Here is a 22,443-nt window from a genome sequence, read left to right on the forward strand (position 1 = left end):
TAAGAGCCTGTAACAGAAACGAAATAACGATGCATTAAAGTACGCAAACGATTATTAGAATTAAGTAATGATTAAATCGAAACCGTATTGCAAGAGATCGTAAGTAGTAATACGCGTGTAGTAATAGTGGAAGGATAAAGAGGTTAGAAATACGCACCTCGGCCGCGAAACGCCGATACGTCTCGACACGTCTTGCTATGTTTATTTACAAAGTATGAATGATGGCCGTCCGCTGTGCTCGGCAACGCTCGCGAATTAGGCGGCGGAGTGGGGAGAGGTCCGATGTCTCGCGAAGCTTGTTTACGAACCCGAGAGATCTCTCGGATAGAAACCGCGGATAGACTGAGTTTAGCAAATATTTGTAACTTTAACTAGTCAAGGAAACGCGAATAATTCGTACTATTCAACTCGGATGCATTTACACGGAACTAGGCTGCTGTCTATCACACTAATTCAGTGAGTTTCTCAACTGACCGTCATCCATGAGAAGAGGCCGCTAAAATCAGCGCCGAATTGTGAGGTCGGTATGGCAGTCAGATTGGGCCACCACAGACGAGGTATATGAATAAGACCTTTCACCTAATGTAATTTTTCGGCCGGAGTTTCTGGGGTCCCGGGACCCCATTACCATTTTCGTATCACTCGCAACGTTATCAACAGATTTAGAAATTAACACAAGAGGAAGTGAGACGGAAAATAAAATTACATAAATTTTATTATTTTTTAACGGAATGAAAGCTGTATGGTCCAGAATTGGGCATCGATCGATTAATTTCATTGGAATAACCAATCGATCGAGATTATTTAAAGATTTCAAAATTATTAAAATACGTAAGGATCTCATTGATAAATACACGGCAAATCCTCTATTTTTTATTGTAAATTGTAATATATTATTTATTTAAAAACTAACTCGGCAACAAACGTATTTGCGACTCGAAATCAGTGTTATTAGACCGCACACCAGAACGAACAAGGTATGTGGAACTATAAGAAGAACGCAGCCATTAGCTCATATTATTTCCTATGTAATTAATAATTGTATTAATTACATACTAAATAATATGACCCAGGTCTCACCACGTGGAGGTTGCTGCGAGTGGAGACCCGAAGGGAGATAGATGGAATCAAAGTTCCATCGATCTCCCTTTTAGCTAAGCTTAGCTGGATTACTAAACTAGAGAGATAGAAGGAAGCAATGTTCCTACGATCTTCTGGTTTATTTGTACCAAGTAATTATTTCGTTTGAAAAGGGGTGAAGCTAAATTATGGGATACGCGACGCGACGCGACGCGATGCTGAACCGTGCAGCAGATCTTCGGATCGAATCAACACTGCCCTTGGTAGATTGATTCCTATTTCTAGCAATCGATCTATCATGGGTAGGCGACTAGATCTTTCGGACAAACTGGACGGCCGATCACATGTTTCGATCGATGAAACAGCGGTGATCGAAGCTAGGAACCAGAGAACGAGTCGAGAGAAGCTACTTGTTAAATAATTACTTGGAAATATTGGGAGACGCGTACGATAGGGACTTAAAATTAACGTCGAAGCTCAAGTCTGGTCAAATTGAAACTAAAATTCGGACGATAGAAGGAAACAAAGTTCCTTGGATGTACCAAGCAATTATTTGGTTAAAAAGAGGGACGAAGTTAATTTGAGGGGCACGCGAAGCGACGCGACGCGACGCTGAACCGTGCAGCGGATCCGAGGATCGAACCTACTGCCCTTGCTAACTAGATCTCTACAGGATAACGGACGGCTGCGACTCCGAATCTAAGGTCTCCATTGCTCCAACGCAACCCGCCGGGAGCCCGAAGGACCCGACTCAAGTTGTCTGACAAAGAGAGAGTACCTCTGTTTCAGTGTCGACTTTCGCTGGAAGGTATGCGTTTCCGCAGGATACGGAAACTCCACACCTTCCAGCAAAGTACCATTTTCCCTGGATCGAGCTACCAATGGGAAGGCGATTAGATCTTTCGGATCAGCTACACGGCCGATCACATGTTTCGATCGATGAAACAGCGGTAACCGAAGCTAGGAACGAGGGAACGAGCGAGAGACACAATCTACTTATTGAATAATTGCTTGGTAGGACACGGAGACACGTATAATAAAGAAGGCTTCGACTTTAATTTTAATACTCGCGACGAAGCTTAAGACTAATCAACTCGGAATTAAAAGTCCCTCGGTGGGCGCGGCGTTCTCCCTCGGTGTCCTTGCGATTAATCCAAATTTAAACTGAAATCAAAACTAATATTTATATTAGTGAGACATGGTAGGAAATTTAATAAACACTTAAAAATAATCTATCACCTAGCTAAAGGGGCTAAACGTAAAAATAGAAATCTTATATTAATCAGTGCCATCGAAACAAATATGGCATACCCAACGACACCATGTTTTACGTATCAAACCGAACATTCTTCTAATGATCGGTATCATCGAAACGAATACAGTATATACATCGACACAATGTGATACAACTCAAAACGACCATTCGTAACAACGATAGGAACTTGGATCGAGACACCAAATTGAATCAACACCAAACGATCAAACGAAATGGAAGAATCAAAGAAAGTACCTCCGCAGAATATTACGAGAATTCAAGCAAGAAGGTAAAAATAAAAATTCATGGAATCGTGTAGAAACGAATATAGTATATGATTGAAAACAATACTACATTATTATATCCTGCAATACTATACATATCAAAGCATTCACATAAATTCGACAAACAATGTAAAAGTAGAAACATAGAAAAGGAACATTCGTAATAACCAAATAAAATCAGATAGATAAATACAGTTGAATTCACATCAAACAAACAAATGAAAATAATAAAATATAAATAAGTGGAGTGGACTTACTACTTGTTGTCAGTACATAGGCTAGTTACCATAAGGGCCAGCTGTAAAGTAAGAAAATATTCATATTATAGCAACATCGGTTAGATAAACAAGGCAAAATCAGTTCATTGAAGCAAAATTGGCATCAAATGATAGAATAGAAGAGGGGAGAGAATTTTTAAACAGTTCTTACCGTTGGTCATCACCGTCCGGCACTGGTCAGTAGTGGTCAGTAGTGGTCAGTAGTGGTCAGTAGTGGCAGGAACGCGAATCAGCACTGGTCAGTAGTGGTCGGTATTGGTCAGCCATGGTCAGCTGTGGTCAGCGCTGGCCAGTAGTGGTCAGCAACGGCCAGCAGGGGTCAGCAGCGGTCCCCGGTTCGCTTTTGGCTATTTGCCCACTCCCGAATTCGCGACGCGACTGAAGAAATCTTCGCTGTGACCCTGCTTATATGACTAAGGTGATGAAAGGGGTGGGGAGACCAGTCAGAGCCAAAGTTGAAGATAACAGGTAAGACTGTCTCGTCTACAAAGAAACTATTTCGATCGGTCCCACCTCTTGACCATTTCTGGATCTTCACTGGACCGCTGACCTTGATGTCCACCTCACTGTTGACCACCAGTGACCATAAACTAGTCATTGTTGATCATCGACCCATTAAAACCATTACGAAGATTAAAGCCTTCTTACGAGGATTCCCTTACAATTTGATGCATGATCTTTTTAACATTTTGTTCCATTTTGGAAGAATGTATCTCGTTAATTTTTGTCTTTTTGTACGTCAGTTCGAACAATTGTCATACCGAGCGAAAAATTCGGAGGTGATTTCAGTGTCCTCTTTTCATGGATGGCGGTCAGTTGAGAAATTATTCACTGAATTAGTATTGATAGGCAAACAGCTGTAGTTTTGCGTAAATCCATGTGAGTTGGCTATGAAAGGGATTAAAATTCATTTCTGAATCTGTTGGTAACGTTGCGAGTGACAGAAAAATGGTAATGGGGTCCCGGGACCCCAGAAACTCGGGCCGTAAAATTACATTAGGTGAAAGGTCTGTGGGGCCACGAAAGTCCATAAGGTGAAAATACTGTGGCAAAGGAATTTGTGTAATTTCATTTTCTAACATAACAGGGGATCTAATCTCTTTCTATAACGCTTTGGTATTTGGCGCTAGTCTCTTATTCGACTGGAAATCGGTAACGTTGGAAGTGACACGTAAATGGTACGAGGGTTGTTACCTCCTGATTCTCGTGATTTAGGAAATTGCATTGTGTTTACCAAATTTTGCGTATACTGTGATTTATTTTATATGCTCCTTGGAAAAATTGTTTTTTAATATAGAGATCTCGTCCGTGTTTACAGATGATACATTGTCATTTATATTATCAGTCGTTGGTACGACTGTCCATCATTTTAATATAAGGTTTCGTTCTTTGACACGGTGTGGATCGCGGGATTATTCAAATTCCATTAAATCGTGTATTCGTACAGTAGAAATAATAATCGCGAAATTACAAATTCGCCAGTTTCCATTGCATTTCGAAGATTATGGAGCAAATGCTTTTTAAATGTTTTCCATCTATGTTGAGTATACTAATTCCAAAAGTATTAAATTATTTTTTAGATTTATTAACAAGTACGTTCATTTAATGACAACATTCTTCGGACGGCACTTTTGATCTTATACAACCGAAAGAAAGTTCCTTTTGTTTCTTTCGGGAGCGACATTGTTTAAAAAACAATCATATTCAGAGTACGACTATAATGACAATACTATGTTATCAGCGAAAAAGACCACTTGGAAGTTTCCTATCGATCCAAATCGAAGACATTTCCTTAGAATATGTATTTCCAAGTTGAACGATCAACTGAAAAGTACTAGAAATCGAGTTTATCGATATAGAATTCATTTCACGAAGAAAGTAGAGGCCAATATTTCTGAGCACGCGCGACAATACGTGTCGTTGAAGAAACGAACGTGTACGGGTAAAATTGTTCGGTATCGTTCAAAGGAAACGATCATTGATAATTCAGTTGGAAACGATTCGACCGTCGGAGCTATATTTACGCGAACTATACGTTTGCCCGAGCCAAACGGAGACATAGTCTCGAATCGATATGGTGATTCCAAGAAGAAGTATCGTAGAAATGCCTTGACACACAGTGTTTTTGCGATTGAAATATTCAAGCACCGTCGACCGTTATCGTTCGTCGTCTTTCATTTCGCAGATTCGCCACGCTCGAACGATCTACTTTGCATGGTGACGTATGTTTTCACCGAACGCTTTTGCCATCCACACACACACACACACGCACACACACAGACACACGAGTCTCGACGGTTTAGGGAAACAGTGATTTCACCTAGCGATTGATGGATGTCTCTTAATACCGGAAGTTGTAAAGGAAACTTGGTGTTTCACCTTGCTACTTTATCTCGTAGCGAAAACCAGAAACCACCGATCGAATTGCTGGATTAGGATTTCAATGCACGACTTTCTCTCTGTTACATAGCCGTCTTTGACAAAATACAATATTCGAAATAATGATGAAATATTGTTCGAATATTTATTGTAATTCTCGTAAACCAAATATACATATACGTTCTCCTTTACTTTTATGGACGGGTCGAAGAGTAGTTATCCACAAAATTGAATTTCTTGTGCGTTCAAAGTACAAGTATGGGATGACTAAGAAGCACAACTATTCCTGTTGACTAGTAACAAGAATTTAAGCTAAATTAAAAGAGAGATAGCGGCGCGGTGTAAGTATTATTAAAGGGTGAAATTTGGATGTTCGCTGAACATAGTTGGATAGATTATCGGTACAAGTTCGAGCGGATAGACGGTGTTCGTATTTTCCCTTCTTCAGCTTCGCAGGCAAAGCATAGTTTGCAAGTTCCTGTGCAAGCAGTCGATACATATTTATTTACAGGACGCGTACCATCCGAATAGAAAACGATCGATCTTTTCCCCGAGATACTTTTGATGCTGTTACAGTCGATCGTAATGTCTTGTAACGGAATCGATACGCATACGTGAACGGAGTTTTATGTTATTTTCGCGTCTACGCGTCTATGCAATGATTTTTTCTTTTTTCTGGTTCAGCGTTTCTCAAATCTGGGTCCGTAGCTTCTCAAACGAGAAACAATCATATTCGAACCGTCAATTTCAATATTCCATGGTAACGTTAACTCTACTTTGTGCAATTTTCGTTACTCGAGCGCTGTTTGCGAAACGGAAGAATTACTTGGTAACCCGAGTTGGCCGTTTTGCATTAATTTCTCCTTCCTACGAGCCGAGAACACGCAGCAATGCCTATATCCCGACTAGGAGTTTCGATGCTATTTAGAAACTCTCTGAGAACGGGACGAAAACTTCCATTAGGTTCTTCGCGAAGGTGAAGTTTCTCGCGAACTTACATATTCTAGAGCTGGCACGGAATTACGAGTATAATGTGTATTCCTGTTATGTCGCGTGCATCTTCCAACAGCTTGCCACCTAACCATCGGTTCTTTGACGTGAAAAAAAACACGTCAAAAATATAGAACAAAGCGTTTTCATACTGTGAAAATTTCTTGTATAGGATTTATCGCGTTGGTCCATCGCAGTTTGAGAAAATGGAAAACGGTGTCAACATGGAGAAAGATTCTAGACGTAGGCTGTTAAAAAGACGTAGTATCTGGTAAAAACGAGCGGCCAGGAAGGCAAACGATTCGTACAGATGACGCGTTCGTAAAATTAACCGGCAGTCGCACGTACGTTTTTTCGCCGAAAGCCGTGGAAAGGAAGCCAGGACGGGCGGCGGATGGTTTCGACTCCGTTTCCACGGCCGGTCGATAGGAATAAATACATTTCCGATATTCCTGGCCGGCCCGTGCCCGACATTATTAAGAACGGCCATTTAATAACTGCTTGATGAAAACTTGAGAAGATTTCTCCTCGGATTGTCGAGATTAATAACGGTCGATATGTATCCGGATTCCCGAAGGAAGAGTCCCGTGGACCGGAGGCGAAGAAGAATGGACACGGACGGGAGGAGAAACGAGTCGGAGAAGCCACTCAGAAAGTAATTTGCTCAATGCTTGGCCGAACAGGAGAGACCCGTGTAGAAGCCGTTGGGATACGGGTTCATAGATGAAGAAAAAGGAGGAAACGGAGTGGCTGGAAGGGAAGAAAAATTCAGCCAGCCGCGAGGGAGGAACGAGAGAATCTGTGTAGAGGAAATCGGTGACGGCGCCGCGGCGCGGCGAGGCGCAGAGCGCACCTGCGAGAAGGAAAATGCAAAATGGCTTTGTAGGGCGTTCCGATAAAGAACCACTCCCCGGCCCGGCGCTCCTTTTCGCGCCTGTTCTCGGCAACGTCTTCGTTTTCCAAAGTAAATGAGGACGATGGCGTTCGTTGAATGCGCCGCTGCGAAAACATAAACAGCCCCCGGGATCGCGATAAAAGGAGAAGAACGAACGAACGAACGAACGAACGAACGAACGAACGAACGAGGACGAGGAGGACTGAAAAAGAGAGAGATCTTCCCTCTTTGCGCTTTGCCGCCTGGCCCCGTGAACCGAGCGCGACGACAAAACCACCGATGGAGGAGGGCTTCCTAGTCTCCGACACTCGAGACACTTTTCTACTTTTGTATCGGTTCGTGTTTCGTTTTATTGAATCGGGAACGATGCACTTTAAAAGCCGAGAGTGCGCCCTTGCGCGACGTCGCTTTTGATCGGCCACTTGGCCCGTTGCGAGCTCGTTGCGCTTTTCTTCTCTAATAGCCTATTAAAAGTTCTCGTTCGGTGTCTTTTTTCCCCTTCTCGCCTTGGTCGCATCTCCCGCGATAATCACGCCCCGCGCATTCTTTCAATCTGTGGCGGTTTTATTGTTTTTTCGAGTCCGAAATATCCTTTTATCCGCCCTTTGTTCAGGGGCTTTTGCAAACATGCTTGAAAGGAGTCGCGAGAGTAAACGAACAAGGAGTCCAAGCGATTAACGAAAATAATACGAAAGAAAATTGCAATTGCCGAATAAAGGGAGAAAGGGGGAAAGGGAAACCGTTTAAAAACAGAGGACGGATGGCAACGACGGGAAACAGGGAGTAAAAAAATGGAGAAAAAACGGGAGAAATTTAAGCATACGGCGAGAAGAATTTGTTCCCTGCACCTGTTAATATTTTTACTGCGCGTCATATTGTCACACGGCAGGCACCCCTTTTACCACTGAATATTAACCGTAAAAGTTTCTCAGGAAGTTCAACAGGATTTCGCTTCGGTCTACGGTAGCGCAACGTGCGTTGACATGCCAGCGAACAGAATAATCTCATTACGAGACTGAAACTTCAGGTCTGGAATAATAAGGGGATATAAATGCAAATGAAAATTATGAAAATGAACGATTAAACAGCCATTTCGGATACAAAACTGCCGAATGAGGTTCAAAGTTACGATCGACTTCTCCAATAATGCCGCGCGATTCGGTAAATGCAGAGGAGCTGCAAACTTTTCGCAGATGCTCAATTATGTAGATAAATATAAAGGGTGGACCGTCGAGAACAGAACACTCTTTCGTTGAAACGCAAAATCTCTCTTCGTGCGAAATAAATAATAATTATTCGATTACGCGTATGAAATTAAAAGAGATTAAAATTACGTATAATTTAGTTTTCATTGTTCTCGGTCCAAGTAAAATCCTTGGATGGATGAAAGAAACGGTGAATGGTTTGGTCGTGTAGAACGCGAAAAGCTCGGGCCGCGTAGTCTTGCCGCGATTACTGTCACTCACTTTTACCACGCAATCAGGGGCGGTTTTACCGCGCGCGTATCACAGACGTACAACCGCGGAACACCATCGAGGCTGAGAGGTTCTGTCAAGTGTTCGACAAATACGCGACGTGTTTGCCGTCATTTCGCGTTAAAATTTGATTACTTGTCCCCCGCGTTGTTTGCCGCTTGGTCGGGTTGACGTAAATCTTCCTCGGCCCGTACCTTTCCTTCTAATGCGACAACTTATGAAAAGTCTTTGCGTTTACCGCGGCTTTATCCGTAATCTCTTCCGCCGCTAGCCGAAACACAACGCGACAGACGCGAGGAGAACGATCCACGACACGCTCTACGCCATTCTTAAACCTCGTCCCATCGATTTTTCGCCCCCGACGCGACGATTGAAACTAATGCAACGTGAAGCGAAAAGCTTCGACGAACTTGTTCCGTCATCGACGGTGAAAATGTTGCAACGAAAGAGAGAGAGAGGGGAATATCGAAGCCCGACGAGAGTAACTTGTGCCACTTCTCGAGCGTTCGAGGAAGTATTTTCTGGATGGGTTAGGTCTGGGATTCTTCTTTTTAGAATTATCGAAATACCGTCGCACTGTAACGGAATCCGAACGATCGATACATTCTGATTTATCGACGAGTTTAAAATTTTATTGAATCGAAGGAGTCGATCGTGATCCCACTTCTTGCGATGTGCCTAATATTTTCGGGAACAATTTTACGAAAGTGTGAGCAGCAGCGAGTCGGTCGAAACAGCGTGGATATCATATTCAAATGAAATACAGCAATTTTGAGAATGAACGAAGGATATACACTTACATGTAGCTCGTAATATACAGCCGGCAGCGTGTACAGGCGCACCCTTCAACGGTATAGTAGAAATTCTGTCTCATACATTATTTAAACCCGACAAGTCTCGTTTCGTGCGTTCGGTGCGCGCTTCGGAGAGGTCGATTCTTCGTGTCTGCGTTTTCTTTTCTTTCTAGTCGCGAGCATGTGCAGCGACAGTGATATACGCACGCATGCACCGCTAATGCACCTGTAGATTCTTCATCCCTAGGTGCAAGAACTTGGATTCCCCAAAGAAGAGTATTCCGCTGGAACAGCGAGGTTTGATTAAAATACGCGCGAACCAAGTATGTACCGTTCTTTGTTCGAAGATCCGTTCAAGAACCGATAATCTTTTCTCCAAATTAGACTCGTACTTGATTTTAAAGTAAAATCGTTTATGACATAATTTCACAGAAATTAAAAACTGTTTTCTTCTATATGAATTTTTCTATACACGCACACGACCAACTTTTATTTACATATAAAACGATTTCAACGCGGGTGAAACGGGGAATAATGGCTGGTATATCAATATTAACGAACAAAATAACCCGATAAATAATTACGAGCGACAAGTTCCGGCGCAGTTGTAAGGGACACGGTCATTTACAGTTTTACCCTCTTCTCTCGTATCCATTTACGTGCCAGAACGTAAGTTATTGCGCGACGAGTTCGCATTCGAATTGCCACGTCAACCCCTCGCAAACGTCAAGATTTTCTGCACGTATATCATCAGAAATTCAGCCCGCTAATATTCAGCGCCAAATACCAGCGGCACTTTTTATGCAAACCGTAAAATTCTTCTAGGGTGAAGCGGAATCACGAGGGTGACGCGTACGTTCCAGTTCAGCCACGTACGAATCTTATATGAAATAAACATCGGCTATCCGTCGTCTTCTCGCTCACGCCTTTTCCTTTTCTAGTTTCTCTTATTTGCCGTCATTCAATTTTCACCTGTTTTTTTTTAAACTTTGCTCTTTCCCTTCGCTGGATACGATTCAGTGTTTTATCGTCGCTGCGTAATTTAACGGGGTTAATGGCGAAGGACGATGCAGTTTATAAAAGCAACAGTTTCGTAAACAGGATACGCGGCCGACGCGACGCGGCGCGGCGCGGCGCGGCGCGGCGCGGCGCGGCGTCGACCCCCTTTCGCATTTATATCTCGTTTTTTTTTTTTATGACGAAAATTTATATAGGTATAAATTATCCGTGTATCTTTTTAGTTCCCGCGGGTTACGCGAATGGAAAGGATACTTCGGGTTTATATGTGGATAAGAAAGAGGAGAACAAGGAAGTGCACTTAACGGATAAAGGCGTTCCTATATTTTTTCTCGTGGAAATAATTTATTCGCGTATTTGTATGCTACAAAGCTGCCGGGGATAACCGACTTTCCCTGGAAATCATTGTCCAAGTGTTTCTATTATTTTCGAAATACATATTAAGGGCGAATTACATTGTGCATTATCGCGCTGCAAAATAATACAATTCGTAGTAATCAATGCGATCGAATTGTTTCTATTTTCACGGTATTGTCCGCAAATACCCATCAAAATTTACGCGTAAACAAGTAAAATTAAGCAGCTCGAAACACCTCTGAGAGGAACCGAATAATCTTTTGTTTTTTTCTGTGCCGGAGTTAGATCCGCGAATGCGTTTAAATTTATTTCCTGCGGGGCTGGATGTATATTGCGGGTGAGGGTGCGTGTGCGAGCGTCAGATTTGAAAAATCTATCGACGATCGAACAAACAAAAAGTCGTTCCAACCCGAAGATCGATGGCTTTTTGACAAAGCCGGCACGTTAGCAATCATAAATTTCGCCAAGCCGATTATAATGACAAAATATATTTGCGATCGGAACGATATTTTCTTAACAACAACAAGATAGACATAATTCACGAATAAAAGTTCAGCTTTCGCGGTATAATATACGGTGTGTCTTCCAAGTACATGTATCAGGATCGATCCTTTCCAAAGAATGCCTATGTCCGCGATGATCATCTGAATCGAAGAAATGTAAATTCGACTTTAACGATATATGTAGAATACTATTTTTACAGCAGATCGGAGTAAGTGAAAATAATCAATTTATTTTCGATCGGGTCACGAGGAAACCCGCTTAACACAATAAATAGTGGCGATTTGGTTCGCGTCGGAGTTCGAACCAGCGATTCGCTGGTTTATCTTATTAGGGGAGGAAGACGCGACGCAGTCGTCACGATCTTGAAATCCAGAATGTAAATTGTGCCGTGTCGATAGTAAACGAGATTGGATGCGGATACATGCGAGCAGTTTCGCTTCCCAGCACAATCGAATTTCAGTTTCGTGTGCACGATCGAACGATGGAAACGTCTCCACTAACGAACGTCTGCCAGCCACCGAAAGGGGGGAATTTAATAGGCGCTGGTGGTTTTAATTGTCATTGCAGCAGAAAAACAGACGAGCCCCTTTTTTGGTACGATAATTCAAAGCCGGTCTCGTACGGTGATGTTTTATCAATTTTCAGGCCAGTCTCTAGCTTCGTTTCCAAGGGAGAAAACTTTTATTCGACAAATGTTGTCCGTTGTTCCAATGGATATTCTCAGCTTTGACATTTGTACGTTGTAAAAGTGTTCTGGGTTGTTCTTTCCAAGAGCTGGCATGTGTTAGCAGAGTTGCAGCGAAAATAAGGCCGTAGAAGTGAAAAAATATCGGACAGAATCGTTTTAATCTGTGGGTAGGAGCAGCCGTAACTGCCATCTTATTGGTCCTTCATATTGGCCTTTCCTACAGCCGCGTCTAAACCCGGAGCTCACGGTAAAACTCACGATCGATCGTTCTTTGTTCCTGCAGAGAGATCCCGGAGGAGTCTCGGTCTAGCGGGACTCGGTTTCTTTGTTGTTCGTGGTGCTTCGCAATATCGTAGAAAAATAAAGTATCGACATCTTTCTTGATATAATCTCCCGTGCTTTTGAAAGGAGAGGAGTCTTCCACTTCTACCCCCATCAGTGTACACTTACTGACTTTTCTGAAACTTAAAACGAATCCAGTCTTATCCGTAAGGGGTTTTGTCTACAACATATTTCAACTCGAGACCCTCCTCTTTCTGCATTTCAATGAATCTCGTTTTTACGTTACAAAGTAGCATCGATTCGACTTTAATTTCAGAAATACGTAACAACTTTTAAAGACATTGAAAAGAAACGGATGACACGTTACCCAAAGTCGCTGTAGATCGCAATGCCAGTTACAAGTTTCCTCTATTTAAAAATGAATAACGAGACGCTAGACTATCGTAGACACGGGATCCGTGTCACCGTTCAGATTGTCAGAACGATTCGAAAGGTGTGCTCGATCTGGCAGGGAACTATGTTTAAGTGGTTGTTATCGCGTTTGAACACAAGCTGCCAGGCGCGTTCCTGACCCATTCCACCGAAGGTCCTGCGGGATGCAATAATACCATTCCCTGTGTGTGAGCACGTACCACGGATACCCCGGCAAATGGTGCCGCCAGCAGTGCAATGAGAATTACATTGTGCATTATCGTAAACGCCTTGCCTCGTCCCTTTGCGAACATCTCCCAGATAATTGTCGCGTTGGCCCAACGGCGAATTCAATGGGATCGAACCCTGCCGCGTGACAATGCTTTCTTTTCTCGATTAATTTTTACGATTCCCGGCTTCGTTGACCGTGTTTCGCGGTCCCGTGTGCCAGGCGTTTGACGCGTTTCTACGTTTCCGGGCCACGTAGACGAACCAGGACGTTTTAAAATTGAAATTCGTTCGCTGCTCGTACGCGCAGAGTGCACCGCGCGATTCGATTATCTGCGTGTATGTTTGAAAGCTTTCGCGAGCGCGTTTGTCGAGGCGCGTGACCTGCGAAGCAACGATCTCTTCCGAACAATTATTGTTTTTAGTAACCCCCCCAGAGACCAGGGTGACTACGGTGACTATCTTTCAACGAAAAAGAAACCCAAAGAAATTATATTCCCACACCTAATAGGAAAACCAGAAATAAACGTACCAATTATAGAGCCGGGCCAAGATTTACTTATTTTAATTCCAATCTAAACGAAACCGAATTGTTACATGTTGAATTGAATTCCGTTACAAGTTGTAAAACGCAATATCGAGCAATGTAATTGCGAATAAAACTAGCGCAATAGTGATTCTGCGGGGATCGTATGCGCGATACAGCGATAATGACCGAAATTTCAATAGCAGGTCCCACATAGTCGGCATTAGGAACGTTGCTGGTATCATCTAGGGATACGCGAGTACCGTGAATATTAAATTTTACCGCTTACGAGCTTCTATCAGAGGCGAACGGCCAAAAGTCACTTTAGCTCAACTTTAGCGTATCGTGGAACACTGATAAAGTGATGTGATTCAATTCCCCCCGTCAATTTCTGTCGACTCGTCTGCGTAGTTTACGCCACTTTTCAAACGAATCAAAAAAATTTTTCATGTCCAATTGTTTCTTTATCCTATAAAGAATTATTAAATATTCATGGACGCGTCGTATACAGTTGATCGATTTCATTATCATTTTATGTGTTCTAAAATTGCCATTTCGTTTCGTTCTATGCATTGCTGGATATCGAACATTTTAATCGAACGTTATGCAACAGATATGTAACAATGATATCGTATTAAAACACATTGGTCAGCATGCAATTGGTATAATAATGTTACAGGAGTTATTGGAAATTTCAAAGTCGTTTAAATTGAAATTCGTAATTCTAATTTTATAGATTGCGCTTTGACTATTTCGTTGATCGAGCAATGCGGTAGTTATTAAGATTTAATCGCTAATGCTGCACTCGGATAATTCATTCGATTTACATGCTGTACGTTTCATACTATTGACGAAATATGCTGGTACCACCGATGTAGCATATTATCGATAAAATATTAATCTGATTTATAAAAGCGAATAGATAGTAGTAATCTCGTCGGCGTGTTTTCAATGAATATAAAAGTCATTTTGTTATTCGAGATATAAATAATTAAAGTTAAAAAGTTCCATCTCCGAGAGATACTATTTAACTCCCAGGCGGTTAAACCAGTAGCGATGTATGCATGCATTTATTTACAAGAAACACAAGTAACTGCATGTTCACAGATGTACAGCTGACAGTATGTACATTGTTTCGAATGTACCTCGGTGGACTAGAAAAGTATGCTTCCACTGGTTTTAATAATTCGCCAGGTAGCAAAATTCTTGCTTGTACGACTTGAAACAGCGTAATTCTCGACTACGGTGGAAAAATTTTTATATCGTGTAATTTCCGATTAAAAAATGAACTATTTTTTTATATATATTGATTTATCTTCTTTTACGATAATATCTAAATTATTTCAAATATTCTGAATTCTGTCTATCTTATCAAACTACCGATCATCGTCAGAATACATACACGTACTCCGAGTCTTATTTATCGCGCCACTTTAAATTCCAGCCGGTTAAGAAACTTTTCCCAAGACAGATGGAATTTATTCCAACGATGCGTTTCATCGCGAACACAATTTCATAATCCCATTACAAAATTATTCAGAGTTGTTTTATCGAACTCGCAAATCGTCTGTCGCGGAAAAAGACGGTCCAAAGCTGCGAAAGTTTTTCCGTCACAGCGTGCAAACCAACACAAAACAAAACGGAAGTTCGATAACAACTCGGCGTTCTTATTTTCCGCGGTCCCATCGATCATCAATAATTCATCGCTTGTAATCAAATTCCCATTGGGAACCGCGGCTTTTTTTGTCACTCCCCCGTGCATCGGGGTTCGTGGAAATCGTACAGAATTCGAGAGACGGGAAGAAATTGACAGGAAGCGAGGGTGGTGACGCGAGACAAGCACCGTCAAGAATTTCTCGATGCTCGTGTTTGCGCGATTTTATTCCTCGTGGGTACCGTAATTCCGTGACCGGATATCCCGACTTTCGGTTACCTTTTGTGCGGGGCCGCCATCGACGAATCGCCGCGGCGCGCTGGGTTCAACGTGAAAACGCGAAAGGCTCAGCAGCCTTTTGTGCCCTGCGAGAAGCTTTTTACTTTACCGCGAGGAACCGAGCGTTCCAGGATCGACGACCACCCTCTCCCACCGATGGCCACGGAGAACATTTTACTCTTTTTTATTTAGTCGTTGACGCGTCCTGAAAAGCAATGCCGAAAAGAAATTATATTAACCGGCTGACCACTATACGATTCGAAACTTATTCCCAATGTACAAATTAAATATAACTAACACTTTTGTCGATTTATAGTAGCGGATGACAAGATTCTTGAATTTGTTAATATTATTCGCTTCGATGATTATGTGAAAATTATTTACTCATATGCATTTAGGCTGTTTGGTTGTCACGCCAATTCGGTGAGATTCTCAACTGGCCGCCATCCATGAGAAGAGGACGCTAAAATCACCTCTCAATTTTTAGGTCGGTACGACGGTAAATTTGGGCCACGAAAGTTCATAAGGTGTAAAGTCTACTCGTATATGTACCTTGTCTGTGGTTTCATTGTACCAAGCATAGTGCTGCGAACGTTGCAGAATTAAATTTATTAACATGGTGCGTGCAGATGTATGGTACGCGTAACCTATTTGGAATTCTCGTATTGTATGCTTATATTAAACAAGTTCCGATATCGGAGATAGAAACCCTAATAATAGGGTGGATATGCGAACGTACGAACTAGGAATATGAAATTCGCTTCCATTAACATCGCTTGAGAATGCGTGAACATTGTATTTAGAATGTTTAATGGAACTGTCAATATACATACAGTGCGCTGCAAAATGTGGGAGGCGGTTGATTTAATTAAAAGAAATTTGTCGATATAAAATGGTCTAAACGTAATCAACAATTCTTGTCGATTCCAAACATTCTAGGAAGTACGTTATCATCGATTTACTTTTTGACTCATAAAATATAAGAAATTATTTGAAGAATTATTATTAATTAAATTATTCGGGGGTCTCTACGTTAAAAATGTTCTTTTGTACCGTCCTCCCTCGTTTAGACTGCGATTCATAAGCAGCTCATCTTCGGGCGTGTTCGAATATGCTTTAGAAAATGGTAACCCGCAACAGGCATCGATGGTTCCATTTGCGATGTGCCTGCAGAAACCGCGAAATGGCAAACCGTGCGATTCAAGATTATTCCAGTCGACGCGATAGGGTGAGCAACGCTACTTAGCGACTCGAAACTTCTTCCTCGATAACGGCGGTCACAAAGTTCGATTGAATTTTTCTTTCATCCATGAAAGGTTAACGCTAATCTAAAACTACTTAATCGATTATTTATTCATTTAATTTTTGTCGAATGCGAATTCTATTGTGGAAGCTGATGGAATATGCATTGTTTAAGGATAATAAAAGGAACGTTAGTCGTTTGAAAATTACCACAAAATTAGAAATTAAAACTTACGTGACTTATCCACACCACCGTAGAGATATCTTTTTTGAGGATCTAGAAATATTAAAAAAATAACTCGAGGATGGGTATTTTCAGAGTAAGAGAAATGCTCGAAAGTTATGGTAGTTTGTTCAGTCGGACGGTTTGAAATTAATTACACATTCCAGCTAAATTATTTCAGATTCCTAACACCGTGATAAAACACTTTTTGTTGCTTTCTGCACCTTGATGTTTCGATGATACGAAACGCCACGGCTTCCGCAAACTTCAAGGGTGAAGAACTTGAACCGTGCAGCGTCGTCTCAGACACCTTCAAGGAGACTCCCACTTCGTTGGTGATTTCCGGCAAAGTACAGCCTCTCCTGCTGTAATTAGAAGTGCCAAACATCGTAGATGCATAATCACATTGTCGGGTTACCGATAATCCCAGCTTTTAAAACAAGAAAATTAGTAGCCTCGAATATCTAAAATTACGTGTTTGTAGTTTAATATAATTTTGGTACATTTTCTTCGAAGGATATACATAAATAGATATCCATAACTGACACTTTAGCTTAATTAATTCTATTAAACTGTTTGCGTACAATGCTCGATAACTCGTTTGCTTCTTGTTTTTCTTATTGGCAAATTAATAGGATAATAATCTTATCCGAATTTATCGAGTAATCGATTGTATGAATTATTGACGCCATTAGATGTTAACTGTAATCGAACATTCTATAAACGGGCTAGCGTCTCTTGAAATAAATAAATACCGATTCGGTGAAATGACCGAGTGAAGAAATTGTACCGTGGGAATGGATTGGAAGACAAAAGATAGAAGGAAGTCTCAAGTGTCTCTGATTTCACTTTGACTGAATACCGTCGAGGCATTAACATTCGCAGCGTACATTCAATCAGAACTCGAAGAACACTCGTTGTCAGGGATACGTAATAACACCTATTACCGTCTACACGTGCTTCCTTTGTTTAGCGTTCCTCGTGAGCACGAGCCAGCGAATATCGCGGACGTGGAGGAGTTTCGCCGCGAAGAGTCGAGGGATGGAGGTAGCGGGTTCGCGACACAATAAACCATTCCACGGAAGGCAAAACACAAGCCACGGCGCCGCTATAACCGAAGCCCAACGTGCTGCTTCATTATGCGGTGCGACGTGGCAAAGTGCCAAGGCCTTTGATAAAGGGGGTGGCTACGTCCTACCAGATTCTCGCTCCGTTCCGCCGCCTCCGCATTTCCGCCCTTTCCTCGTAACATGGGGCTGCTGTCCACCCTCTGACGCACATCCTTGACACGCTCCCTTCGAGTTCGGAGAAAGAACGGAAAGCTGCTGGGGAAACACGTTCCCAATGTACCTATGCTCCGCCGCGGCGCCGCGGCGCCGCGCGACGCGACGCGACGCGACGCGACGCGACGTTCTCTGCTGCTATTCGACCTGGCTTCCGATCGAAACGGGGGTGCTCGCTGCTTTCTTGAAACGCGCACAGTTTAAGCAGATTTAACTTCCTGGAACGTGGAAAAGCAGCGTGGAAACTGGAAGGCTGTTGCACGAGCTGATTAGCCGTTTGTCGAGAACCGCTACGTGGAATTGGGTTTAAGCTACGAACGTGACCGTTCTGTTGTTTTTTCGACCTACAGTCACCGGATAAAGGCAAACAGGATGTAACTATGAATATTGTTGGTGGTTACCGGTGACTGGTACTAGGAAAATATCAACAATGCTACAAAGTAGCATGTATAGCAGGTGTTGAGAAATGTACTCGAGTGTTGATAATTACGAAGTTGTAGGTGACGCGAGACTCGTACGACAATAGCCACTTGACCAAGCCACTTAACTAATAAGAAAGCAGAAGTGAATTCGCGTGATTTTTGCGTAAATAAGATACGTAAATAAGATACGTAAATAAGATACGTATCGTAGATCGACGAGTAAAGTATCCCTGTTTTGATTATCATGATGATCATCGTACATTTTTCATAGAAAAAGTTCAATTATACAAGAGAAATGAGAGGTCATTGATGAAATCGCTTTTATCGTAAACCATACACGATAATTTTAATTGGAATAGAAATACACGATATCGATTAATTAAAATCCGACATGAATTTTTACTTAACCGCAAGAACATTTAAATTCAATTTTATAAGAGAATCTTAAAAACAAATTCCCGTAATATGAGTAAAACGATTTTTATCCTACAAATTATTCCTGAAAATTACACCTTCTTCCGTTTTACCCAGTTTTCTTTTAAACTTGAAATAAATTATTTGCTGTTTTTGCTCAAGTTAAAGAATGTAATAATAGGAATCGCGACTAGACAGATTCGACAGATTCGTTTGATGGAATTTTCGATTAAACAAGCCTGGCTGTTCGTCCGTATATCTATATACTATGTATAAATGTAACAATGTCGCATTATATGTATACGTTTAGCGTACAATACGGTTGTAGGAGCTACGATAAGGGTAATTTTGATTGTAGCCCATGCGGCACGATAATTGGGAAATAAAGCCCAGCTTAAAGCTATCTTCTAGTCCGATCATATGTCCAAGTAACACGTTAATGCGTTCAATTCTCGTAATTTCGAACCCCGTTATCGTTTCGCGATACACGTGAAATTGTCAGATAGATTTTTAATTAGTTGTTTATAGCCGCATAAACCACTCGAATGGGTCATTAGGGATTTAGTAGTAATTATTGATATCAAGAAATAAAATATGGAATGAAAGGAAGGGCATCTTATTCGGAAAACGAAAGTTTATCGTACCTTCGCCTATTTTTCTGTCTCCCTTATATAACCGTCGAGTCGAATGTTTCGCGGAGATTACCTGTCATTTGTTACGTGTTATCTATATATTTGATAACATACGGTAGTTAAGTATATATGACACGTACGATTAAAACAGTGTCATAATTTCTAAGCAGATATGTTCGACACAGTGTCGCTGAGATTCTGCGTTTTCCTCTTCCTTGCAACGTGAGTATATTTCGTATAACAAAGAACAATATAGAAATAAAATGTTTCGAGTCTCATAGTTTACTATTATTTAAATATGTTCAAATTACTATGTAAGTGGTTCTCCTACACTCAAATTTGACCGTGTACCGGAGATTCATGTAGAATTACTTTAACCCGAACTGTTGCTCATTCTACTCCCAAGTTTCTCTAAACTTGTCCTTTCTAGCGCCGCAAATGGCGAATTTGCAAAGAGCCATGAGGAATATCCAAGGTTTCCACCAAACTTCGTTCTGGGAGTTGCGACAGCCGCATACCAAATAGAGGGAGCTTGGAACGTGAGCGGTAGGTTCCTTAAATTCAAGTTTCCTGCTTTCGAACTGCAAACTTTTCTAATGTTCCCCCTCGCGTCTCGAAAATGCAGATAAAGGAGAAAGTATTTGGGATCGATTCAGTCATTACAACGATGGCCGTATCTTTAACAATGACACCGGCGACGTCGCTTCAAACTCTTATTACCAGTATAAGGAGGATGTAGCGCTCATCAAGAAACTTGGGGTAAATAAGCTTTGATGCGGTATACATAGTTGTAAATATAATGTAAATTACAATTCGATTCGGTGGTATAATTTTGTAGAAAGGCGTGTAGGTGAATGAATTTTAAAAAATTAATCAAGATAGGTATAATTCGTCGAGGTAATAGCAATAAATTCAGCGACGTAGTGAAATTCTCTATTGTTTGTCAACAGTTCACGTCATACAGATTCTCCGTGAGTTGGCCCAGAATTTTACCGACAGGATTCGCGAATAATGTTAGTCAAGATGGCGTTAATTATTATCACAACCTCATCGACGAGCTATTGGCAAACGATATCGAGCCACTGTTGACGATATATCACTGGGATCATCCTCAAGTTTTGGAGGATGCAGGTGGCTGGTTGAGTTCGGAAATGGTTGATTGGTTCGGTGATTTCGCGAGGGTCGTGTACAGAGAGTACGGTGCAAAGGTGAAACGATTCATTCCGATAAACGAGCCCACCTCTATATGCATAAATGGCTACACCACCGGGATCGATGCACCCGGGAAAAAATTGCACGGTATTGGAGAGTACCTGTGCATCCACAACACAATAAAGGCACACGCGAGGGCTTACAGAATATACGAGAATGAGTTCAAATCTAAGCAGCGAGGCCAAGTCGGATACATGTACAGCGCGTTCGCTTTCATGCCCGAAGATCCTAACGACGTGTTGACAGCAGAGATTGCTTTTGAATTCAACGCTGGTTGGACTTTGAATCCGATCTATTCTCATAACGGTGATTATCCAGAACTCGTGAAGAGTATAGTGGCCGAGAAGAGCAAACAACAGGGTTACACGAAATCTCGTTTGCCGGAGTTTGAGCCCGAATGGATCGAGTACATACGGTAACGAGCAATTAAAGTGTCGTTTAAAAAGACAATTTAATCTCTTATATTTGTCTTGCTTTGTTTTAAATCGAGCGTTGTTATTTTCGTATCAGTGGAGCCTCGGACTTTTTGGCGGTAAATCATTATACCACCAGGCTAGTTAAACCGGGACAGTCAGGAATAGTTCCGTCTCATGAAAACGATCAATCCGTCGTACAATTCATCGATAGTTCTTGGAAAAAGGCAGCATCAGACTGGTTGGAGGTGAATATCACGAGAATTGTTTTTTTTTTTATGGTTCAAATCTAAGGGTAGATATTTCCAAGATCATGATTAAACCTAATATAGAGTTTCGCAAGAGTGGTCTATTTATTTTTTGTAATCATCAATCAGACACGTAAGACAATTAATATGTACTTGAACTGTATAGAATGATAATGCGTGATCGTATTTAATAGGTTGTACCCAAAGGTTTCCGATATATTCTTGGGGAATTGGCAAGTAAATATGGAAATCCACCAATGTACGTTACCGAAAATGGTTTCTCTGATACTGGACTGCTCCACGATTTCGATAGAATTAAGTATTTTTATGACTATCTGAAAGAGATGCTTTTAGCCATCTACGTTGACGGTGTTAACGTTCAAGGATATTATCTGTGGTCGATCATCGATAATTTCGAATGGAGACGGGGTTATAGGTAATTTATTTGTCGATCTAAAATAATTATTTGTACAGCAACGCGTAAACGATAATAACGCGAGTTTGGGTAGATATAAAATTGAAGGAATTATTTTGTTAATGTTAATATTTGAATTCGCAGCGAAAAATTTGGCATCGTGTCTGTCGACTTCAACCACGTAAACAAAACACGTACCTTGAAGGATTCTGCTGTTTGGTGGCAAACGGTTTTAGCCGAGAGAAACCTTGTACCTGCAGAATAACCAACTAATTCAATCTGTCAGTCATTGACCATAATACCAGTTACTCGAAGATTCTTGTTCCTCCTATTTCAACTGTATCTGAAATATTTTGTACGCTTTTACATATGTACTTGAGCAAACATTCATACATCTATAATATATAAATTTTAAAATAAATGTGTTTAAGAAGCGTTATTCGATGTTGTATCTGCATGTTGCATTTGAATCATTGTCCTCGCACGATGGAGTAATCTTTCTTCAGATCCCACGTTACGAGCATCCAACGCGTAATAGTTTTCTATCTATCCAGAGAGGGGTT

General features: G+C 41.5%; 1 protein-coding gene across 1 annotated transcript; it reads left to right on the forward strand.

The window, feature by feature from the left end:
- The first annotated feature begins 19,764 nt into the window (after window positions 1-19,764).
- Window positions 19,765-22,164, forward strand: LOC122399300 (myrosinase 1-like). Its single transcript, XM_043399889.1, has 7 exons — window positions 19,765-19,814; window positions 20,023-20,138; window positions 20,218-20,351; window positions 20,543-21,219; window positions 21,315-21,465; window positions 21,660-21,901; window positions 22,025-22,164. The coding sequence occupies exons 1-7, from the start codon at window positions 19,765-19,767 to the stop codon at window positions 22,143-22,145; spliced, it is 1,491 nt and encodes a 496-aa protein (XP_043255824.1). The 3' UTR covers window positions 22,146-22,164.
- Window positions 22,165-22,443: the final 279 nt, after the last annotated feature.

The sequence above is a fragment of the Colletes gigas genome, unplaced genomic scaffold, assembly GCF_013123115.1.
Source record: "Colletes gigas isolate AHSC1104 unplaced genomic scaffold, ASM1312311v1 Colletes_gigas_Sc00013, whole genome shotgun sequence".
NCBI lineage: Eukaryota > Metazoa > Arthropoda > Insecta > Hymenoptera > Colletidae > Colletes > Colletes gigas.

Bases quoted from the DNA above. Each gene is read 5' to 3' on its own strand.
- LOC122399300 (XM_043399889.1), top strand. From the start codon at position 19,765: ATGTTCGACACAGTGTCGCTGAGATTCTGCGTTTTCCTCTTCCTTGCA. The intron at 20,139-20,217 runs GTAGGTTCCTTA...TCGAAAATGCAG, and splicing joins GGGAGCTTGGAACGTGAGCG to ATAAAGGAGAAAGTATTTGG. The intron at 21,466-21,659 runs GTGAATATCACG...CGTATTTAATAG, and splicing joins CAGCATCAGACTGGTTGGAG to GTTGTACCCAAAGGTTTCCG.